The sequence below is a fragment of the Pongo abelii genome, chromosome 7, assembly GCF_028885655.2.
Source record: "Pongo abelii isolate AG06213 chromosome 7, NHGRI_mPonAbe1-v2.0_pri, whole genome shotgun sequence".
In the NCBI taxonomy this organism is placed as follows: Eukaryota; Metazoa; Chordata; class Mammalia; order Primates; family Hominidae; genus Pongo; species Pongo abelii.
This window is the reverse complement of record NC_071992.2, coordinates 69,292,557-69,313,841: the sequence shown is the minus strand read 5'-3', so window position 1 is coordinate 69,313,841 and position 21,285 is coordinate 69,292,557. Positions and strand designations below refer to the sequence as shown.

Here is a 21,285-nt window from a genome sequence, read left to right as displayed (position 1 = left end):
AAACTTGATTTTAGATAAGTTAAACTTTCTCAGTGTCTTCATTCAGAAAACAGAAATAATACATTCCTCACATGGCCTTTAGGAGAGCTAAATCAGACAACATGTGTTAAGCACATAGTAAGGTGCCTATTACATAATAGCTACTCAAGAAAGGAAAGTTATTTTCATTGTAATTGTTACAAAATTACCTCTTTTGCATCAATTAGACCACGCATTCTCATGAGAGCAATATTAATCCCAAAGGACAAAAACTGGTTTTTGGAGGGCAAAAAAGCTTAAATATACAATGGTTTGGGGCCCTCTAAACTCAGTGCTATCTGGCAAAACATTACTCCTCAGTATTTAATTTCTCTCATTAGCAGGAGACAATAACAGAAAAAAAGTTGAGAAATTAATTAGGCTAACTTAAGAATTACGTGTAAAAACTGTTATCAACCCTGGAAATTTCAGAGGACAAATTTATTATATAAATGGAAATTAATCTCCTAATATACAAAATTAGAGAAATAGTGCCTGTGTCTGTCTACATGCCTGAGTGATTGCAATTCATATAAATAACAATAAAAAGAAACAGGAAAGGATCAGCCTTCATGATATAGGTATGTAGCCACTGGATTACAATGGTGTCTATAAGGAGATTTATGGCCGGGCGCGGTGGCTCATGCCTGTAATCCCAGCACTTCAGGAGGCTGAGGCGGGCAGATCACAAGGTCAGGAGATCGAGACCATCCTGGCTAACACAGTGAAACCCCGTCTCTACTAAAAAATACAAAAAATTAGCCAGGCGTGGTGGCGGGTGCCTGTAGTCCCAGCTACTCAGGAGGCTGAGGCAGGAGAATGGCGTGAACCCGGGAGGAGGAGCTTGCAGTGAGCCAAGATCACGCCACTACACTCCAGCCTGGGCGACAAAGTGAGACTCTGTCTCAAAAAAAAAAAAAAAAGGAGATTTATATTGGTGGGCAAATATAAATCACAAATACTTGGGATTAAACCATTGGAAATCAAACTCCAAGCAAGGCAATAAGAGTGTTCAATCTTAGCCACCATTGTTTGAAAAAGATTGTGTGAAATCAGAAGTAGCCACAAAATAAGTAACTTCTAAGTAGTATAAGATACAGAACTAATGGAAGATAACTGTTTCTTTTTTCATGCCAGAGAAACCTAAAGTAGCAAAATACCAATTTGAGTGTCCAAGGTAATGATGGACTGCTTTACAGATGGGCAGGGTCATTGTGTGTAGTTCTCTCTAGGACTCTTCTGCACGCTGCCTCTAAGCACCAGCCGACTTGACTCCATCTTTCTATGGTCTCTCTTTTCACCCAGGAATATAAGGCCCAAGGCTACTTTTCTGGCATAGATAAAAATTTACACAGCAGGGAGAAATTCCAAGCCAGGCACTCAAAGCTTTAGTCTCCAGCTGCTGGTTTAGCAGTTTAAAAAGGAAAAATGAAAGAACCTAGATCGGCCAAAGCAATTTCGAAAGAGAACAAAGTTGGAAAAATTTACACTATCTGGTTTCAAGGCTTACTATAAAGCTACAGTAATCAAGACGGTATATTTTGGCATACAAATATTGCACAAATCAATGAAATAGAATACAGAATGCAGAAATGCACCCCTACACATGTGGTTGATTAACTTTCGACAAAAGACTATCCTTTCTAATTCAAAGTATTCAATGAAGAAAGGATAGTTTTTGGAACAAAGAGTGCTGGAATAACTGGATATCCATTTAAAATAAAATGAACCTCAACTCTTACCTCCCACAGTATATTAAAAAAAAAAAAAGCTCAAAATGGGACAAATAGACCCAATGTAAGAACTAGAATGATGAAACTCCTAAAAGAAAACACAGGAGAAAATCTTGTCATTAAGATAGGCAGGCAGAGATTTCTTAGATAAGACTTGAAAAGCATGAGCCATACAAAGGAAATTAACAAACTGGGCTTACCAAAATTTAAAACTTATTCATTCAAAATCCCACCACTAACAAAGTGAAAAGTCAAGCTATTAGACTGGGAGAAAATGTGTGCAAGACATACATCTGAATATATTGTATATTGTATTATATATATAATTGCTTCTCAGCCTTTTGGCTAAGATCAAGTGAATATATTGTACCCAGAATATGTAAAGAACTCTTGCAGCTCTAGATTTCAAACGCCCAACAGAAAATAAATTTGAAAACACACTATACCACAAAAGATATATGAATAGCAAATCAGTACACGTAAAGATGTCCAACATCAATAGTCATTAGAAAAATGCAAATTAAATGCAGAAAGTAAACACGCTGGTATAGCTAAAATTTAAGTCTAATAATAGCAAGTGCAAACCAGAATACAGAGCAACTAGAATCCTCATATATTGTTGGTAGGGATACAAAATGATACAACTACTTTTGAAAGGAGTTGGCAAGCTCTCATTAACATACAATTACCATACAAGCAAGCAATTTCACTCCTAGATATTTACCTAGGAAAAATAAAAAAGTATGTCCTGCAAGAAGACTGGACATGAATGTTCATATAACTTATATCCATAATAACCAGAAACTGGAAATAAATGTCTATTAGCTGACAAACATATAAACAAAGTGTGGTATGTACATACAATGAAATACCACTCAGCAATGAAAAACAAACTACTGATTAGGCAACAATAATGAATCCCAAAATCATTTTGCTAAGTAAAAGAAGCAGATATCAAAGATGCCAGACCATAAGATTCCATTTGCATAAAATTCTAGAAAAACCACTACAGCCACAGAAAGTGAATCCATGGTTTCCAAGGGCTGGGCAAAGGGGAGAAGGGATTGGCTATAAAAGGAAATAAAAAGTCCTTTTTTGGGTGATGGAAATGTTCCATTATCTTACTATAGTGGTGGTTATGTGAATACATATATTTGTCAAAACCCATTAAATCATAACACTTAAAATTGGGGAGATTTTATCAAATGTAAATTATACTCAAATAAAGGGTTTGAGAGAGAGAGAAGGAAATTAAAAATTAAGGAATTATTCCAGAGGTTCATCAGGCTCAGGTAATATTCATAATAGAAATTTTAAAATGAAAGAACAAAAAACAGAAGGGAAAGATCAGAGAAATAATATAAAACAAATTCCCAGAACTAAAGGATATGGGTACTGAATGCCTAGTGTAGCAAAATCAAACAAACAAACCCTATACAAGTGTGTATTATTGTGAAATTTCAGAATACCAGAATAAACAGATGGTCCTAAAAGCTTTTGGGAAGGGGAGAGGGGTCACATGTATGGGAACAGAAATGAGAATGGCTTAGTACTTTTAATGTTGGGATTAGAAAATAAAAGACAAAGTTTTAAAGCTTTCAAAATGTTTGAGTTACTTCTAATGTATAAGGCCATATAATTTTTATCCATTAAACATGTGAGAATAAAGGTACCTTTTTTTTTTTTGAGATGGAGTCTCACTCTGTCGCCCAGGCTGGAGTGCAGTGGCGTGATCTCGGCTCACTGCAACCTCCACCTCCTGGGTTCAAGTGATTCTCCTGTCTCAGCCTCCCAAGTAGCTGAGATTACAGGTGCATGCCACCATGCCTGGCTAATCTTTTGTATTTTAGTAGAGGCAGGGTTTCACTGTGTTGCCCAGGCTGGTCTCGAACTCCCAAGCTCAGGCAATTCACCTGCCAAAAGATATTTTCATACATTCAAGAATCAAAAAAAACCTCCCATGCACCCCTTATTATAAGCTATAAGAGAATTTTCTCCACCTAAACTGAGGCCTAAACTAAGATTTCAATAAACAAGACATCCAATATAGAGAGGAAAAGGAGATTCCCAGGATGTTGCTGAGGGATAGCTCAGGATGACAACTGCACAGCCGACCTGGATTGAAGCCGTTCATGTCGGAAGAGGAGGGAGCTGGGTAGAGGAGTTGGGAAGGGACTTCCCCAAGGAATGCCTTCAAGAAAAATAATGTCCCCAAGGGAAAAAAATAGAATAGACATGCACTTTTATGCTGACAGAGTCAGCCCTGGGGAAGAGTTCAGTAATAAATGATAGTCCATTTTTAATCCAAGGAAAACAAAAAATAGTTCAAAAAAGAAAATGTAGTCAGGATATACTAAAAGGCTCAGCTGAGGAAAATATTTACATATTTACATGGTTATTAATGAAAACCCTGTAATTTCATAAAAATATTATATTGGCAGAGACATGAAGTGGGAGGCTGAAGGTGAAATGTCAATAGACAAAATCTAAAATTGAAAAAAAAAGCAGTGTGTCTCTAAATACAGAAATAAACAGCAGAAAAACAGCTAAACATTTTCAAGAAAGATGCCTCTGGAGTGGAAATTAGGTACGTACAGGGTCAGAAAGTGTTCTATTTTTTATTTTGAGCCATGCACTTCTGATTAAAACTAGTTATAAATGTATAACTTTGATAAGAAATAAAAATGCAAATGGAACGGTTCACCATTGAAAAAGTAAAACTTCTATGCTGGATAGCCTGCCAGTGCAGGTCTACTGTGTGGTTCTGGCTCTTAATGCCTTATAGACACTAGGTGGTCAGCTGTATGCAGAGACTTGTCCAGCTAGGCACTCACTGTGGACCCCTTTCCTAACCCACTCAGGACCACCCAGGAGTTCAGTCAGTCCTATCGAGCTATTACATAGCACTCTACATACTTTGACATTTCATGACAACCAGACATTTCATGAGACTCTATCTATTGATCCAGATTAGGTCTACAAATTCCTAGCAGGATACCGAACAGGGCATACAAGGCTAACCTCGACATCAACCTCCTGAAGGAAGAACACCAGACAATCTCCATAGTGCTATGCTACACCATGCCTCCTGGAAGGGTGACAGGACAGAGCCCATTGTGCAGATTGGTGCAAACTAATAAGTGAACAGGGAGAAAGTAAGCAAAGTCATAAAATAACAAATCTAGAGAACTTTCTCTTGGTCCCAGTCATTCTTCATATCATGGCTTTTTGACTGAGAATTTCCACTACCAGACCTATATTGAAATATATGTCTAAAACAAACTCCAATGTCATTTAAATGACATGAAATTATTCTTTTGGATTCTCTATACCACATCCATGAGAATAAATGGGATACATATGTATGCAAGTGTGTTTTTTGTTTTTGTTTTTTGAGAGGGAGTTTTGCTCTTGCCGCCCAGGCTGGGGTACAGTGGTGTGATCTCAGCTCACTGCTACCTCCACCTACCGGGTTCAAGAGACTCTCCTGCCTCAGCCTCCCGAGTAGCTAGGATTACAGGCACCCATGACCAGGCCCGGCTAATTTTTATATTTTTAGTAAATAAAGGGTTTCACCATGTTGGCCAGGCTCGTCTCGAACTCCTGACCTCAGGTGATCCACCTGCCTCGGCCTCCCGAAGTGCTGGGATTACAGGCATGAGCCACCATGTCCAGCCAAGTGTTGTGATTTTTATGATGGTTTCTTTCTAATTTGGTCTTGAGGTTTTTCTTGAGAGTGGCCATAAGCTCCAGCCTTGCCCTGGCCAGAAATTCAAAGGATTTTGTTGTGGATGTTGACAGTGCGCCTTCCATGAGATGCCTCTTTATCCTGAAGAATGCCTATTGCCTAAGTGTCTGACCCATGACTAGGTGTCCCTCTCACAAGAAACTGTTTTTTCAGGCAGACACCCTTGTGGGTCTTGCCTGACCTGTATCCAGATTATTCCTGTCAAGACAGCCACTCTCTAAGATAGCTGACTAAAAAGAAGGCTACGTTAAGAGCATCTATGCCAAATGAGACACAATGAAGTGAAATGGAAATGCATGAAACATAAGTGTTTATTATTCACAGTTCCCAGAAAGGTTAGGGGTGCCAACAGAAAGAGGCAGCAGGGAGCTCAATCAGCAAGGGGTCGGTGGGGAGGAGAGGAAGAGGGAGAAAGGGAAGGAGGGAGGTTGGGAGAGAGAACAGTTGGGAGAAAGAGAGGGGGAAATCTCTGGGACTGTGTATGCCTTTATTAAGGTCTGTGGGCATTATCCCTTAGGCTTTCTTGTGGGGGTTGTAGATGGGCTAATTTAAAGAAATAAGTTCACCTCTTCCCTCCTGAAGGGGTGAACCTATTTATGTGACTCTGGTGTTGACCATTACATTTTATCACGTTCAATAGCTGTGGGGTGTGTTGGGTTTTGGGTCAAAGAAGTGAGGAACAAATAGGCCATATGGCAAACAACTACATGGGAAAGTAAGGTTTTAATTAAGCCAAAGGTGACAAAGCAGGACTAAATTTCAAATATTATGTCAGGCCTAAAAATGGATGCTGAGGCAGCAACTACATTAAATAAATTTATAAATATATATATGAATATTCATATATATGAACATAAATATAGTATTTAGCTTTGTATCACCCATTTCTCACTAACCACTTTCACTCTCAATATAATGAATTCCTGTGATGTGCAAGTCATGTTTTCCCATGAACCTACCATCCTATCTTAATTTACTTGGTTGTATTGATTCACCTAAGCTTTAAGCAGTCTTACGTAAGTAGTAGTCTGTAGACTGCAGCCATTTATCAACATTAGTGTTACAGACGAAAAGAACTATTCTCAAGACGAAAAGCAGCTAAATGATTTTTACTCCATTGCCCTTTGTTTTTGGTTCTTGCTGTTACTGATTGTTATGATAATCTGTGTATGAATCAAAAAGTAAACATTAATATATGAAATATCTATGCATAGAGAAAAGGCTCATGTGTATGTCCTTTAGAAAGAATTCCCATTGATAAAAAAAATAATCATTGTATATTACATCTATTTTTTTTTTTTTTTGAGATGGAGTCTCGCTCTGTTGCCCAGGCTGGAGTGCAGTGGCGCCATCTCGGCTCACTGCAAGCTCTGCCTCCTGGGTTCACGCCATTCTCCTGCCTCAGCCTCCCGAGTAGCTGGGACTACAGGTGCCCACCACCAAACCCGGCTAATTTTTTTGTATTTTTAGTAGAGACGGAGTTTCAACGTGTTTGCCAGGATGGTCTCGATCTCCTGATCTCGTGATCCGCCCACCTTGGCCTCCCAAAGTGCTGGGATTACAGGCGTGAGCCACTGCGCCCAGCCCATTGTATATTACATCTAAAGTCCATGATGGGAATTGTTTATTAATTTTTGTCTAGAACAAGATGAACATATCTTCTCTAAACCATCAAACATAGTACTTGTCTCTGTTTGAAGGTTTGCTGTTTTGTTGCTTAATTTTCAAAAGCTTTTTGGTCATACATTCTTTGCCATGACTTGGGAATAGTCCCTTAATAACTTAGCACTTAAGTCACTGGAAGATAAACCCTTTTAGGAAAAAAACTGTGAAATACCTTGAAATGGACAAAAAAGAAATTACTAAGTGCCTTATCAAGCCCTCTTGGGGTTATCTCTGTTTTTTCATTATCTTTAAATTATCTGATAATCCTGCAAATTGTAAAAACATAGATAATGCAAACTATTCTTGTCCATAGAAACATAAATTGGTTGTGTCCAGGGAATGTAATTTTTGTCCTGGACAGACCCAAATTCATTTCAGCATTTCTTATTGCTTATTTTTAGTGATACTTTAAATTCTTCCTTCAGCCCATTGTATATGTTAATAATTCCCTATGTAATTTGTAAGTTAAATACAATCTTTGGAACATGGTCATGTTATATCTATATAGAATTCATGATTTTGCTTTTTAAAAACAATTATCCTTTAATACCTTAACGGACAAGAGCGTAGAATAGTAGGAAAAATGGTAAGTACTTTGGATTAAAAGAACCCTGGGCAGTTATGGAATCCTTCTTAACCTCAATAAACAGGGAATAGAAAGTCATTTTGTTTTCAGGGTAGATCTGTACGTAGAGTATCAAACCACAAAACTCAGGACTTTTTATGAGGATCAAATACAGATATTAAAGTAAAAGTGCTTCTTTACTAGCCTCTGTGAGTTTTGGTCCCCTTCCTGCTACATTACAGATACTGTTACCCATTGAGAGGGTTCTTGTGAGGACTAAGATAATACACATAAAGAACTTAGCCCAATATTTGGCACCAAGCAGGGGCTCAAACTGTTAAGTCACCTTCACTTTTGTAAAGGGGTATATGACTAAATGTTGAAAATATTACATTTCATATATATATATATATATGCACACAATAAAGCTAAAATACATCTTGGTCAGAAGAACACCAACTTTGAAAAGCGTATCAAACATATTCACACTAATGGCTTTTTAAAGAAAAATAGCTAAAACATGTTTAACACTGTGTGCCAACCTCTGTGCTAAGAGTTTTACAAGTATTTTCTCTAGTGATCCTCTCACAACCACCTTATAAGGTAGCTCTTCATAAGGACTTTAATGAGTGCTGCAAATATGGAATGTAGTTTCAATACCTCAGTTTACACTCTGAAAAATGAGGCATGTTTTGTGCCACTGAAAAGTTACATTATAATATTTGAAAGTGTCATGTAAAAATTACCCCTATCCACTGAGCCAATGGCTCATTAACTTAGTTTCAACTTGAATTAGGGAATTTTGTTGGGTCCTATCGTCCCCAAATTGGGCTTTCCTTGGAATCAACTCTGATGATTCTTGACAGCTGGCATTTTTGAGTGCCTCTACTTTTGAACTTCTGCTCCTTGCTACTAAATATACTAATAGTATATTTATTTTAATTCTGAACACTGCTACTTCTTCTGGGTTTAATATTTGGGGGATGCCTGCACAGTTGGGCATTCAGCTTTCTTTGACGCAGAAGCAGAAAGCTCAGAGACTGCCCCAATGCTTAAAACATTGCCTTTATCCATGCAAGCCTCTCAGAGCGCCTGAACCTTTGGCAGCACATAGCACAGCTGCCATCTGGTGGGCAAAACACAATAATTTCACCACTCCACCTTGGGACCAGAGACTCTGAATTCTACATATCTTCCCCTGAGTAAAGGAGGCTACACTTCCATACTCAGCCCTTCAGGTACTTCATCTCTAAAGCAAAAGCTAGCTCTCTATAATATCCTTAAATTTCCTCTAAAGTTTCACTTACTCTTCTAAATTTCGCAGTGTGACAAGATTTTTTAAATATAAATCTTGTAAAACTAAAAACATGCTTTGAATGTTTAAAAGAAAAAATCATCTTTACAGACATTTTAAGGATAAGTAAAATACTGCTTTCATAAAATATAAAAAGAACTAAAAAATATATAAAAAACTGAGTTCTATCCTTCAGCATATTTGCACATCCTTCTACATGTATGGATCTGAAATTAGTAAGAGGTAAAGAAAAATTAAATGCCTTCAAAAGCACTTCTTATCCATTTAACACACATTTATTAGGTACTTACCATGTCCCAAGTACGAAGCTAGCTCTGTGAATAAGATGTGGCCCAAGATCTCAGAATTCAATGCAAGTGAACATGTTCATTTTAAAGAAGTATGTTTAAAGAAGAAGTATGTTACACAGTCATGCATTACTAATTCATGGTTGTCACTCCAGCTTCTCCCAATTATTATGCATGAAGGACACTGTTTGGTGTAATAGTATTGCCAAAAACTGTATACTACATGCCATATTCCTTGAAACCTCCTGGTTTTTATAAGTGATTTCCTCAGTCTTCTTGGGTATATCTATATTTCACACCTTCCAAATTAAAAAGAAAAATTCTTTCCTTGTCTCCCTGCACTAGAGAATGAGTGGTAATGTTTTTAAAAATATCTTATCCCTGGCTGGGCACGGTGGCTCACACCTGTAATCCCAGCACTTTGGGAGGCTGAGGCGAGCGGATCACCTGAGGTCGGGAGTTCAAGAACAGCCTAACCAACATAGAGAAACCCCAACTCTACTAAAAATACAAAAATTAGCCAGGTGTGGTGGTGCATGCCTGTAATCCCAGCTACTTGGGAGGCTGAGGCAGGAGAATCACTTGAACCCAGGAGGCAGGGGTTGTGGTGAGCCGAGATTGCACCATTGCACTCCAGCCTGGGCAACAAGAGCAAAACTCTGTCTCAAAAAAAAAAAAATCTTACCCCTTCTTCCTCACATGAAAACAATGATAAAAATGTAGTAAGCCCAGCGCAGTGGCATGTGCCTGTAGTCCCACCTACTTGAGAAGCTGAGGATGGAGGATCATTTGAGCCCAGGAGTTCAAAACCAGCCTGGGAAACATACTGAGAATGAGCTTTAAAAAAAAAAAAAAAAAAAAAAAAGGTAGTAAAAAGAGCATTGATTTTCAAGACAAAGAACTGGGTTCAAATACTGGCATGATACCCTACTGTAAACCGGTCATGAAAGTCCTTTACCTTTTGCTCCTAACTTCTCTACTTAAAAAAAAAAAAAATGCAGGGGAAGTAATAAAGCCACATTCACAGTGCCTTTATGAGGAACAATTACACACAAAAAGCCTGCAGGTGTACCATAGTCCCTGGTACACAGTAGGCACAAAATTAATGTAAATTATTTTCTCCTTTCTATTTTTTCTCCAAAACTTTGTGCCCTTTCATTCACTACAATTTCTCATTGCTTACTACAGAAACTTACATAACATTATACTTCCATATTTTCATTAAAAGAAACCATCACTTAATGGTTTTTAAAAAGCATACTCTACATAGAAGTAGTCTCCAGCTGATGAAGTAGCAATTCATAATTTTTACGAATTTATGACTCACGCTGACCTGACACCAACATTATTCTTGATGTAATTAATTTAATTACCTTTTGTTCCTCAATGCCAAATTTACGTTATTTTAGCATCTCCATGTGTGGCTCCAAAAATACTGATCATTCTAATTTGAGTTAGCTGTAGACAACAGGCATAGATTTCCAAGTTTTCTAAGACTTGTTTCTATACCATCATATAGTCATGCAGTGGAAGGACTCTTAAAAGCTTTCCTGGTTAACTCCTGGGAAATACACCACAATTATTCAAACCAATTGATATCTGATAGTCTAGTCTATTAGAAAAACACTAAATCCTGTCCCATGGAAATGCTTGCAATTTCACTGGATATTCTGAGGAACTGGACTCAACACATTTGGCACAAGAAACTATGAGATTGTTGTGGATATCTTATAATCATACTTTTTATCAAATCAGTAGTTAAAAAGAATAAGTGAAGTACTTTGAGGTTATGTCTATTCAATTTATTCACCAATACAGTCAATATACATTTTACACCAAGCTAACAACATTTTTTTAAAAGGATATAATTCTTGTCCTTAGCACATTTTGATGCCCTGAGCAAAAAAAAATCATAGATACCAAAAAATAAAAATGTAAGTTCAGAACAAAACCAGATAGAAACTTCCACAATAAGAGAACCTGAGTCTTTAATTGTTGGAAAAACAAAGAACAGAGAAATTATGAAAGTCAAACTGGTTATCCAAGGGTAAGCTTTCTAGAGTAAGTTCATTTTGAAGAAGTGGAAAATTCTTAGAGGTTATCTAGTCCGTATTCGTCACATGTGCTTCATCTCATTATGGGAAAAAATGAATTGACAAAGAATGACTGTGCTGACATTGAAATTATAAATCTTCTTGTTCTTTACTGCTTTCAAGATCAGTTAAATTTAATATGTCTTCCTCTTCCCAAATGAAAAGATTTTCACCCTCAAACATACAAAGTTCTTCTAAAATATTTCTGTTGCTAATATTTAAGGAGGTCTCAACTTGGCAAATATCTAAGAGGCAAGCTTGACCAAGCATTTCAAAGAAGTAAAGACAGTTGATATTTTCTCTTACTACTTGGTTGAGATTTGTTCTTGAGCCCTGGAATCTGTTATTTAATAAGTTGTTATTCTCATCGACTGCTTTAAAGATTTCATTTGTCTGACTGCTGAGGTCTTGTGTATTTGAATCCACATTACCCACAACTAACAATGATGTGTGCAAGAAATTCACACAAAACCTTTCCTTCAAATCTGGTTGAAATTTCTTTAAATTACCTTCTTCCTCTAACCCCAAGAAGTTAATTCTTTTTTGTTTTCTTCTTTTACCCATCAAGTCAAATGTGTTACTGAAATAAAACTGATCAAATATATCACCAATGGCATTATCAATAAGATTTTGTCTCATACTTGCTTTATTGTTCTCTTCCCTGAACACATTTTTGTCTGTCTGAAGTAAATATGGGTGTATTTTCATCCATAAATAAAAACCCAAGAAATTTTCAATATCAGATTCCTTGCGATATGCAAATCCTCGGTCTTCCTCATTCATTGGTTGGATAATAACAGTTAGTATTGGGCAGTGTTGACCACAAAGAGCGTACAGTTTATCCAAAGAGTCAGCTTCCTGAAGTGTACCATGAATCATATTACTGCCAGGCAATGGTTGGTTTTTAATAGCATCATCAGAGACAGGGTAGACTTTGTTACCAGCAGAAATAAAGGAATGAGTGACAGATGTGCATACTCTTTCTGACTGATGATTACCCTTCTCCTCTGTATGGTGATTTGCTATTCTTTCCTTGGCACAGGTTTCATTGCGAACATCCAGCAAATCCTCATGGAAAGGTTCTGAGTCACTACCATGAGGCATGTTAAAGTAATTGCATTTTAGTTCAAGGGGTTGAGTCAGTTCCTCGAGTTCTGAAGAGGAGAGCTCATCCATGGTTGGGCCTGGGGCCAAATTACCAAAATGTGAATATGGTACCTCACTGCTATTATTATCAAGTAGGGTGTCCACTGATGTGGTGTCTGCATTGCCACACATGCCAGGATTTTCAGATGACATCCTTAGCAAATGATTTTCTTTCAGAAGCCATTTGCCTTTGTCAATCAGTACTCCTTCCTCTATGTCTGTAAGGATTCTGCTATGATCATTTTGTTTTGTACCAGGTTCTACAATGTCACCCCTATAATAATTGTCCCTCACAGCACTAACATCACACTTATCTTGTCTTTCCTCCTGGAATTCCTGCAACATAGGTGAACTACTAGATACCTGTTCAGAAGAGCCAAATGACTGCCCTTCAGAATCATAAAGACTTGCTTTCCTGGAACACTGAAATTCCACAGAATTATAAGGACAAACCTGAGATTTGTGGGTAGACCCAGGAAAAAAAGATGGTTTGATAATATCTGCTTTACCGTAAAGTTTTTCTAGTGCCCTTTTAACAAATCCTATGTTATATTCTTTCTCTTGGGTAAGTTCGCCACTGTCATTGGGATCATCACTGGATGTTTTATATGGCTGCTCACTGTCACTGTCAGGCCGATAGTCTGACCAATCAGAAGTCACTGGACTTTTGATGCATCTTTTTAAATCAGGAGAGGACTCTGAGTAACTTCCAGTTTCCATACTTTTCACCATCATTTTTACCATCTTAGTTTCTCCTTCATTGGTCTCCTTTTGACTATTTTGCTTAGAATCATAGCAAAAAACTAAAGATGGTGGTGTTGCCAGCCTCTTACTGATTATTTCATAAATTATACCATTCTTTCTTTTTTCTTCCATAATATTCTTACTAGAGATGTCTATCAATTCTAAAGTTTTACTAGCCTCTGCCTTTTCTTGGATTAATTCTTCAGTGGCTTGCTCTCCTCCATCTACCACTGTATTAAAGATATCAGTGTCATGGTTTTCTAATTCTTCAAAAGATTCCAATTCTGAAATGTTTCTTTCACTTGATGTCACGCTGTTGGTTATTGAGCCTGGTTCTTCAGAAGTCCTTGGTTCTTCCATATCAAAGGAAGTATATGCATTTTCATCCTGAAACTTCCTTAGTGAACAATTTTCAAAATCATCTAGAGAACTATGTTTCTTATCAAGTTCTGCTTCTTTTTCACTTAGGCAAAGGCCACAGGAGCTTAAATTGCTGACATTTTGATGCGACACCAATGTATTAAAGCCATTTTTATATTCAGGGTCTGTCAAAATATTTAGATCTTTCTGAATGTCATCACCTCTTTCTAACTCTTCAGTTGATTCCAAGTTATCAGTATATGTGTTTTCTTTGGAGTTTAAAAAGTCAATGGTATTGCAGACATTGAGAGGAACATAGGTCTCATCAATTGGGCAAGCTCCCTCATAGATATGGTTCTCCTTTTGAGCACAAGGCTTATCAGAAAACACAGTATCAGTAAGTGAACAGACCTCTCCTAGGAAACAAGCCTTATTCATAGAAGTCTGATCCACACCATTACCATCACTAGGAAAAAAAGTGTCACTGGGGTTACATATCTCTTTTGGAGGATAAGCCTTATTTACAGTGCACATCTCACATGGAGAGCAAGTCACTTCCAAAACACAGACTTCAGGGGCACATGCCTCACTGGCAGAGCAACCTCCATCCAAAGAGGAGATTCCTTGTGTTCTTTCATTTTCACTGCACTTAGGAACACTCTGAATGTTGACTGTGGAACAATTTGCAGAAAGATCTATTGGAACTATGTCTTGTTCTTTCTCACTGAGTCCAAAGTGGCTTGTAGTTGACTCCACTAAATTGGCAACAGCAGCTTTCAAGTCATCAGCTTCCTCTGTGATAGCTATGTGCTTTAGAATCTCCAATAATGCAAGTGTTTCTGAAGATTTGTTGGTAGCCTTGTGAGCATCAACTTGACAGAAGCTGTTCATACTTCCCTTTAGGTTTAGCACCAAGAGCCAAGCTAGAAGGAGATTAGTGGATGAATTACATATTGCAGAATGAAAGGGAACATCTGCAAGTGAACCTGGCATTTGAACAACTCCATTCCGAATCTTGTGAATACCAGGAACTGAAGCTTGCAATTGGTGAAGCATCAGGGCTGGTAAGAGGTCTTTTGGAGTTTCCTCTTCTATAGGATCTACTTGAATGGCAGCCTCTACACTTTGCCTTTTTCTAGCTAGGTTTATTTCCTGGCAAACAAGTTTTTTCTCTGGTCCGGATTTTTCGGCAGCTATATGACTTTTAGTATTATGATCATTAATAGCTGACTGTGACAAAGTACAATGTTCATGCAGGGGAACCAAATAAGCATCATTCAGAGATCCAACCTGTGTCTCATGGAGATCTTCTTCACCAGTGTCATTGGCAATAAAAGACTTATCTCCCTCTTTACATAGATTATCTCCTGTCAAACAGGCAATTTTTGTTATGTGCTTATTACTTTCCATAACAAAATTACTTATTTTTCCAGAACTTGTATGGGGATCATTCCCTGAAAAACTATTATTGCTACAATTTACCACACTCGTTTCATTTCTCCATACTGGAGCTGATTTTACAGGCTTTAAAGTTGGATGTGGATTTATGTTCTGCAACCAACTCTGTATATAATTTTGAATTGAATGATGAGCAATATCCTCAGGAAAATCAGGTTTTTTCAAAGAAGCTAAAGAATTTGCCCTGGTTGTAGCATGTCGTTTACTTAAAGCAGCACTTGCTTTCACTTTATCCCCTTTATGTTTTTTCTGGCTTTTTAAAGTTATGTGTGAATCAGTAACTTTTGAAACTAAACTCTTCTTTGCCATTCCTCTCAAATACCCAGATGCCACTTCTCCTTGAGATTGCGGTGCATATAAATCTTTGGGTTTTTGCTCAAGGATGTTAAATACATGAAATAAACTTTTATTTTCAAAAGTACTTTTGCAATATTTAGATTCATTGTGAGGAAACACTTTATCTCTTTGATCGATTTCTCTTTTTTTAGGTGCTCCTAAGCTTATTTTATTTAGTGATCTAGATTTTCTTTTGGTTAAAAGTCCTTGAACCTTGGAATTTTGAGTAGTATTTAATTTATTTCTATGGAAATTCTTGGAAATCGTGGAATTGAGATTATTTTTGGAACAAAAAGTATTTGATTCAATTACAGTATCACTTGTCTGGAGGTCTTCCTCACGAAGTATCCCTCCTTTAAGGGGATTATCTGAATCTTGCACTATCATTTCCTTTGTAATTCTACCTTTTGTGTTTATTCTCTCATTCTTATTAAGAATTCCTTTGGTTGCAAGCTGTCCATCTTGATACCTGGAATTTATTGCTTGCTGTCGAGATTTTTTCTTCTTTTTGCTGGCAACAGATGACAAAATCTTCTTTTCATTTTTTGGAAGTTTTGTTAAACCACACTGAGCAAATTCATTAATTAGTCTGTCAATTCTTGCAGTGACAGTAGAGGATGCTTCTGAAGCTGGAGCCTCAGAAATATTTTTGTCAGTTCCAGAGTTATTACTTGAAAAATGGGTTACATCTGCTGAAATAGGACTGAACCTATCACTGGTGTTACCATAAGTTTTGAAGTTCTTGATACCAGTTTTGTTGTCCGATACCACACAATCAACTACATCTTCCTCCACAATTGAGTTATTTGATATAGTTGATGGCAAACCATTATTATGTGACATCTCTAACATCTTCTGACTTGTAATTTCTATAACACCAGCACTTATTGCACTTGACTTAAGCAGACTGTTTTCCTTTTTTCTTTCTAATGATGACTCTTCCATTTGATCATTGTTATGGATCTGAACAAGTACTGGTTTGTTAGATACTGATGACATTTTACTGCAAGAATGTGTAAACATGTGATACTCAGACTTGTTTTCCCCACTTTCCCTTTCTTCACTATAGGAAAACTGTCCAATCATTTTCTCTTGAACCTCAGTTTCAGATACTAAGGTCACACTGCCTATCACAGATTTCTTTTGTCTCACTCTTCTTAGCCCAGGTGTAGGGGGCCTATAAAAACGATGCTTTGCTTGGTCTTGAGTTCCCTGGATGATATCTGTGTCCACAGTAGCATTCTCCCAACTAGCAGAACTGCAAGTTTCAGCAACTTGATCTGTCATTTGAATGTTTATCTCCTCTGCCAAACTGCCCTCTTGATCACTGCTTCGCTCCATAGGTGACACATCTGCAGAGAATGAACATGCTGCAAGCTTTAAACCAGATGATCGACTTTCTGTTCTTCCTGGAAAACTCATCTCACTCTTTTCATCATTATTAGAAGGACCAGTTTTACTGACAGTAGTTGTCCATTTTATGGTTTCTTCCTCTTTTATTCTGAATCGAACTTTCATCTCAACTGTCATAGTGCCATCTTGATTAAAAATAATTGATTTCTCAATATCATCTTCAGAAGGATATATTGGTAAATTCTGAGAATCATTCTTTTCTAAGGCCAAGTAATTTTCAGGAACAAAAGAATAGTCTAAGTAGCAATCATTATTATGTGTTTTCTCAGAAGAAACAGAATAAATCTGGGACCTTGAGCTTGAAGACATACGTGTGCTTACTTTAAAGATTTTAAGAGTAAAAGGTGCCCACATCAAAATATAATATGGAAGGCAGAGAAGTTAGAAATATCCGAAGGAAGAGGCAGCAAAGAAAAAAAGAGAAAAGGGGAAATGATTAGTATGAAAAGTAGTACATTTTCGTATTTCATAGTAAAATGTTACTGATATGTTTCTGAGCTCTATGTATTTTGTTCTTTTTTTTTTTTTTTGAGACAGAGTCTCGCTCTGTCACCAGGCTGGAGTGCAGTGGCGCGATCTGGGCTCACTGCTACCTCCACCTCCAGGGTTCAAGCAATTCCCCTGCTTCAGCATCCCGAATAGCTGGGACTAGAGGCCCGCACCACCATGCCCAGCTAATTGTTTTGTATTTTTAGTAGAGACGGGTTTTCACCATGTTGGCCAGGATGGTCTCAATCTCCTGACCTCATGATCCGCCCGCCTCGGCCTCCCAAAGTGCTGGGATTACACGCGTGAGCCACCACGCTCAGCCTATGTATTTTCCCAATAGTTATTTGAGAAAACCTACTATAACAGTGGTACATTTCTTCAAATCACTCTTTAGAAGAGATCTCTAATTCTACTTCAACTTCAATGAGGAGGTTCAGAGAATTTTAACAAGTTTAATAAGGTAATTTAATTTTAAAAATGTATAAAGTAAAAAGTGCTAAGAATTCTACCAAAGATAAAAGTTTTTTGTGGGTTTTCGTTTCATTGTTTTGTTTACCAGTACTGAAACTGGAGTCTAACCAAGTACCGCTTACCTATTCGAACAAGGCAAGTAACAATTTATGATGGTATTCATCTTCCCACCTTCACATATCAAAAGAGGTATCCATAGCTTTATGAAAGCAGAAACATTTTATGATTAAGACGGAATTAATCAAGTACTAATTATTAATTTAGCATGCACTTTGTATAATCGTTGCAGCTGACTTAATATAGGGCACAAGAGAGAACAGAGCTAGACATAAGTCCAGATATCAGTTATCTTTTTAACGTGTATCTTCAGCATTAACCTTGGCACTCTTGCTTCTTAAATTCAATCAAAATGCCTGGGCTGGGCGCAATGGCTCACATCTGTAATCCCAGCACTTTGGGAGGCTGAGGCGGGTGATCACTTGAGCCCATCATAACAGCCTGGGTAACATAGCGAGACCCCGTCTCAAAAAGAAAAAAAATCCTGTTAGCAAATCTATATAGATTTGCACATACTTGCCATCAGGTAAGCCCCTTTAATGTTGCAGAGTATAAACCTAGAAATATTTTTTCTTATTTTTGATATGCTTTTACTTAAATTGTAAATCAAAGTGTCTCAAATTTTTGAAGAAAACTTAACAAAGCCCTCAGATTCCCTGCAGTCATCAAAAACCATACTCAGCAACCTGTATCAGACATAAGATAATAAAATCATTTTAGTAAAATGACAAACGTGAAATAGCACCACCATATTTATAACACATATGTGGCAACCTAATGCTTACAAAATAGTAGCATTAATAATTATCTATTGAATATATCCATGAAATCATTAAACAACAATGGATTAGTTTCACCCACATTAGCAGTAAGTAGAGAGATTAATACTATTTAAAATACATATTATCCAAGTCTAAAGAGAATAAAAACTTAAATTTAAGTATAAAAAACAATCAGTACTCTAGCAAAGAGCTTGTCTTCCCTGGAAATACTGAGTACAATGAATAATGAGATTAGCCATGCTGTATAGGCAATTTACAGCTTATCCTACATACCTGGGCCTGAAGAGGCCCTCTTCCTCCCCTATCCAAAGGATAATGCTACACAGCAGATCCTACAGAATTATCAACCTACATTATCGTTAACCAGCATGAATTGGTTGCATGAACCTTTTATTTAATAAATAAAGTGTGGATCTAAGAACCTGTGATTTTTATAGGAATAACTTCAGAAGGCAGAGCACATAGCGTAGATTTGAAAAAATACAGTCATTCTGCTAACCTGCTGAGGTCAGCTATGGATGCTGCGTGGTACTATTTAGAGAAAACTCTGCAACTACCAGAGAGGAGACTTACACAGATTTCACTCTAAAGCAAGAAATGCTGGCATTTTTATTTTTTTAACTAGGTATTTTATGCAAAAAAGCACACATCATCAATTTAAACAGGCATACCATTGATTTGGAAAAGTCTAAAAAATAGATAATCTCTATGACTCTTTCCAACTATAAATATAGCCAATTTCTGTTTAAAATGTTTTTAAATCCTCTCCTTTTCGTTTCTGTGGTGAAAGAAACTGGTCATTGAAGCATGGATTTTTGCTGTCGTTGAGGCAAAAAAAATCTCAGGGCTAAAAATATGGGCTATATATTAATAAGTGACTTACTCTTTCTGCTTTCTGACTTTGTATTTCCCTTGGGGTACACACGCTGAGAGATCCCTGGTAATCTAGCAGGAAGCAAGTATTTTTGGATGTCATAATTTCCTGGTTTAAATGGCTCCCTTCCTGCTGCCACCACAGCTCCAGAGCTCAGGATCACTGCCTGGAGGCTGGGAACCTAAAAGAGACCAGAGTCATTATGCTGAGATGAGCACATTTTATACTAAGTGGTAATTTTATAACTTTGCTTGAATCAAATCAACAACCTCCTAGGCTTGAAAGACATCATCAATGAGCATTTTCTTAGGCACCAGTGGTGTATACAAAATAAGTAGAAATACCAAATGTCAAGGTTGGGTGGGGGAGTCAGTTACGTCCCAGCAGAGATCTCAGGAAAATGCTTCCTCTGTGAAAATACTACTCTTTGCCACTCCTTTCCAAAAAATATTATCAAGATTGGATTCCATGTGAAAACATTATGTAACTCGGGGCTCAGGGAAGAGAGAAAGGGGTAGGTGGGGTGAGGGAAAGATGAGATTCCAGTTAGATTCTGACAAAGGAACAAAGGCAGCATGGGAGCACACACACTCACATACACAGGCAGGGAGGAAGGAAGACTTCCTTCCCGGGGGCCACCATTCACATCCCACACGAATCCAATTAGTAGGGTGCTCAAAATGAGCTCAGGCTCGAGGAGCCCCCAGAACGCTCACCCTCCTTCCGTCCGTAGCATACAGCTTGACCACAGGGCGCTGCATGACCTCTGTCAGGTGCTGTAGAAATGCCTCGAAGCTCTGGGTGACCCTCCTGCTCAGAAGAACCGCGCGCCTCGTCTTCGGGTCGCCATTCCTGAAGACCACCAGGCTCCGTGGGGGGCGGGTCATGCCGGGAGCAGCGACGGCTACAGGGTGGGGCGGTGCGTGTGCGCTGATGGCCCGGCTGCTGAGCCAGGGCCGCCGGCGCTGACGGGCTTTGTCCAGGTCTACAGGCTGCACCTTCCTGCCGTGGGAACATAGGTACGACTCGCCGTCCTCCAGCTCCTCCAGGCTCGTGATGCTGTGCCTGCCCCGAGGGGTGCTGATGTTCCTCACTCCAAAAGGTAGGGGCACCTTCCTGGACAAGTTATCCAGCAGAGCATCGAAGGACTTAAAGGAGCGAGGGTTGACCACCACCCTGACCCCGCCGAATTGGGGGTCTCCGCTCTTGTAGAAACTGATTCGCTTGGCCACAACAGGATGAGTGAGGCTCAAATGGCGAGGAGGTGGAACTTGACCTTCAGAAGACGTAGGATGAATGATGGAAAAACCAGTAGAAGGGGTATCACTCATTTTGGCTGAGACCTAGAAAAGAAAGAAAATTATCTCCAGAATCACAGCACCATAGCGAATACATGGTAATACTAATGCATGCTAAATATAGCTGCAGACATCCAGGATATTCCTAGAAGTTTATTCTTTCATTCGTTTATTCATTCATTATACCTATCAATTTTGAAAGACAATTTTAAGGAACTTATAATAAAAGAGATAAACTGTTAAATAAGGATATTTATAACTTAAAAGTTAAAAACAACCTAAACACACGAATAAGGGCCTAGATAAATTATCACATATACACCCATGCAATGGAAAACTATGCAACCATTAAATATGACCTTATAGATGTATCTTTTGGCATAGAAAGATGATCATGACATATTACTAAGGGAAAAAATCAGTTTGCAAAACA

General features: G+C 38.0%; 1 protein-coding gene across 2 annotated transcripts in view; it reads right to left on the bottom strand.

The window, feature by feature from the left end:
• RP1 (RP1 axonemal microtubule associated) overlaps positions 1 to 21,285 on the bottom strand; it is a 342,341-nt gene that overhangs the window by 253,063 nt on the left and 67,993 nt on the right. Inside the window, exons 3-5 of one of the 2 annotated variants that reach the window (XM_054561624.2) lie at positions 20,271 to 20,897; positions 19,564 to 19,735; positions 11,032 to 17,201 (exon numbers count right to left, since the gene is read on the bottom strand). In XM_054561624.2, coding sequence (XP_054417599.2) covers positions 11,515 to 17,201; positions 19,564 to 19,735; positions 20,271 to 20,885 — 6,474 coding nt within the window. In that variant the 5' untranslated portion in view covers positions 20,886 to 20,897 and the 3' untranslated portion in view covers positions 11,032 to 11,514. Of the gene's footprint in view, positions 1 to 11,031; positions 17,202 to 19,563; positions 19,736 to 20,270; positions 20,898 to 21,285 lie in introns of those variants that run through there. The other variant, XM_054561625.2, reaches the window with a different exon arrangement.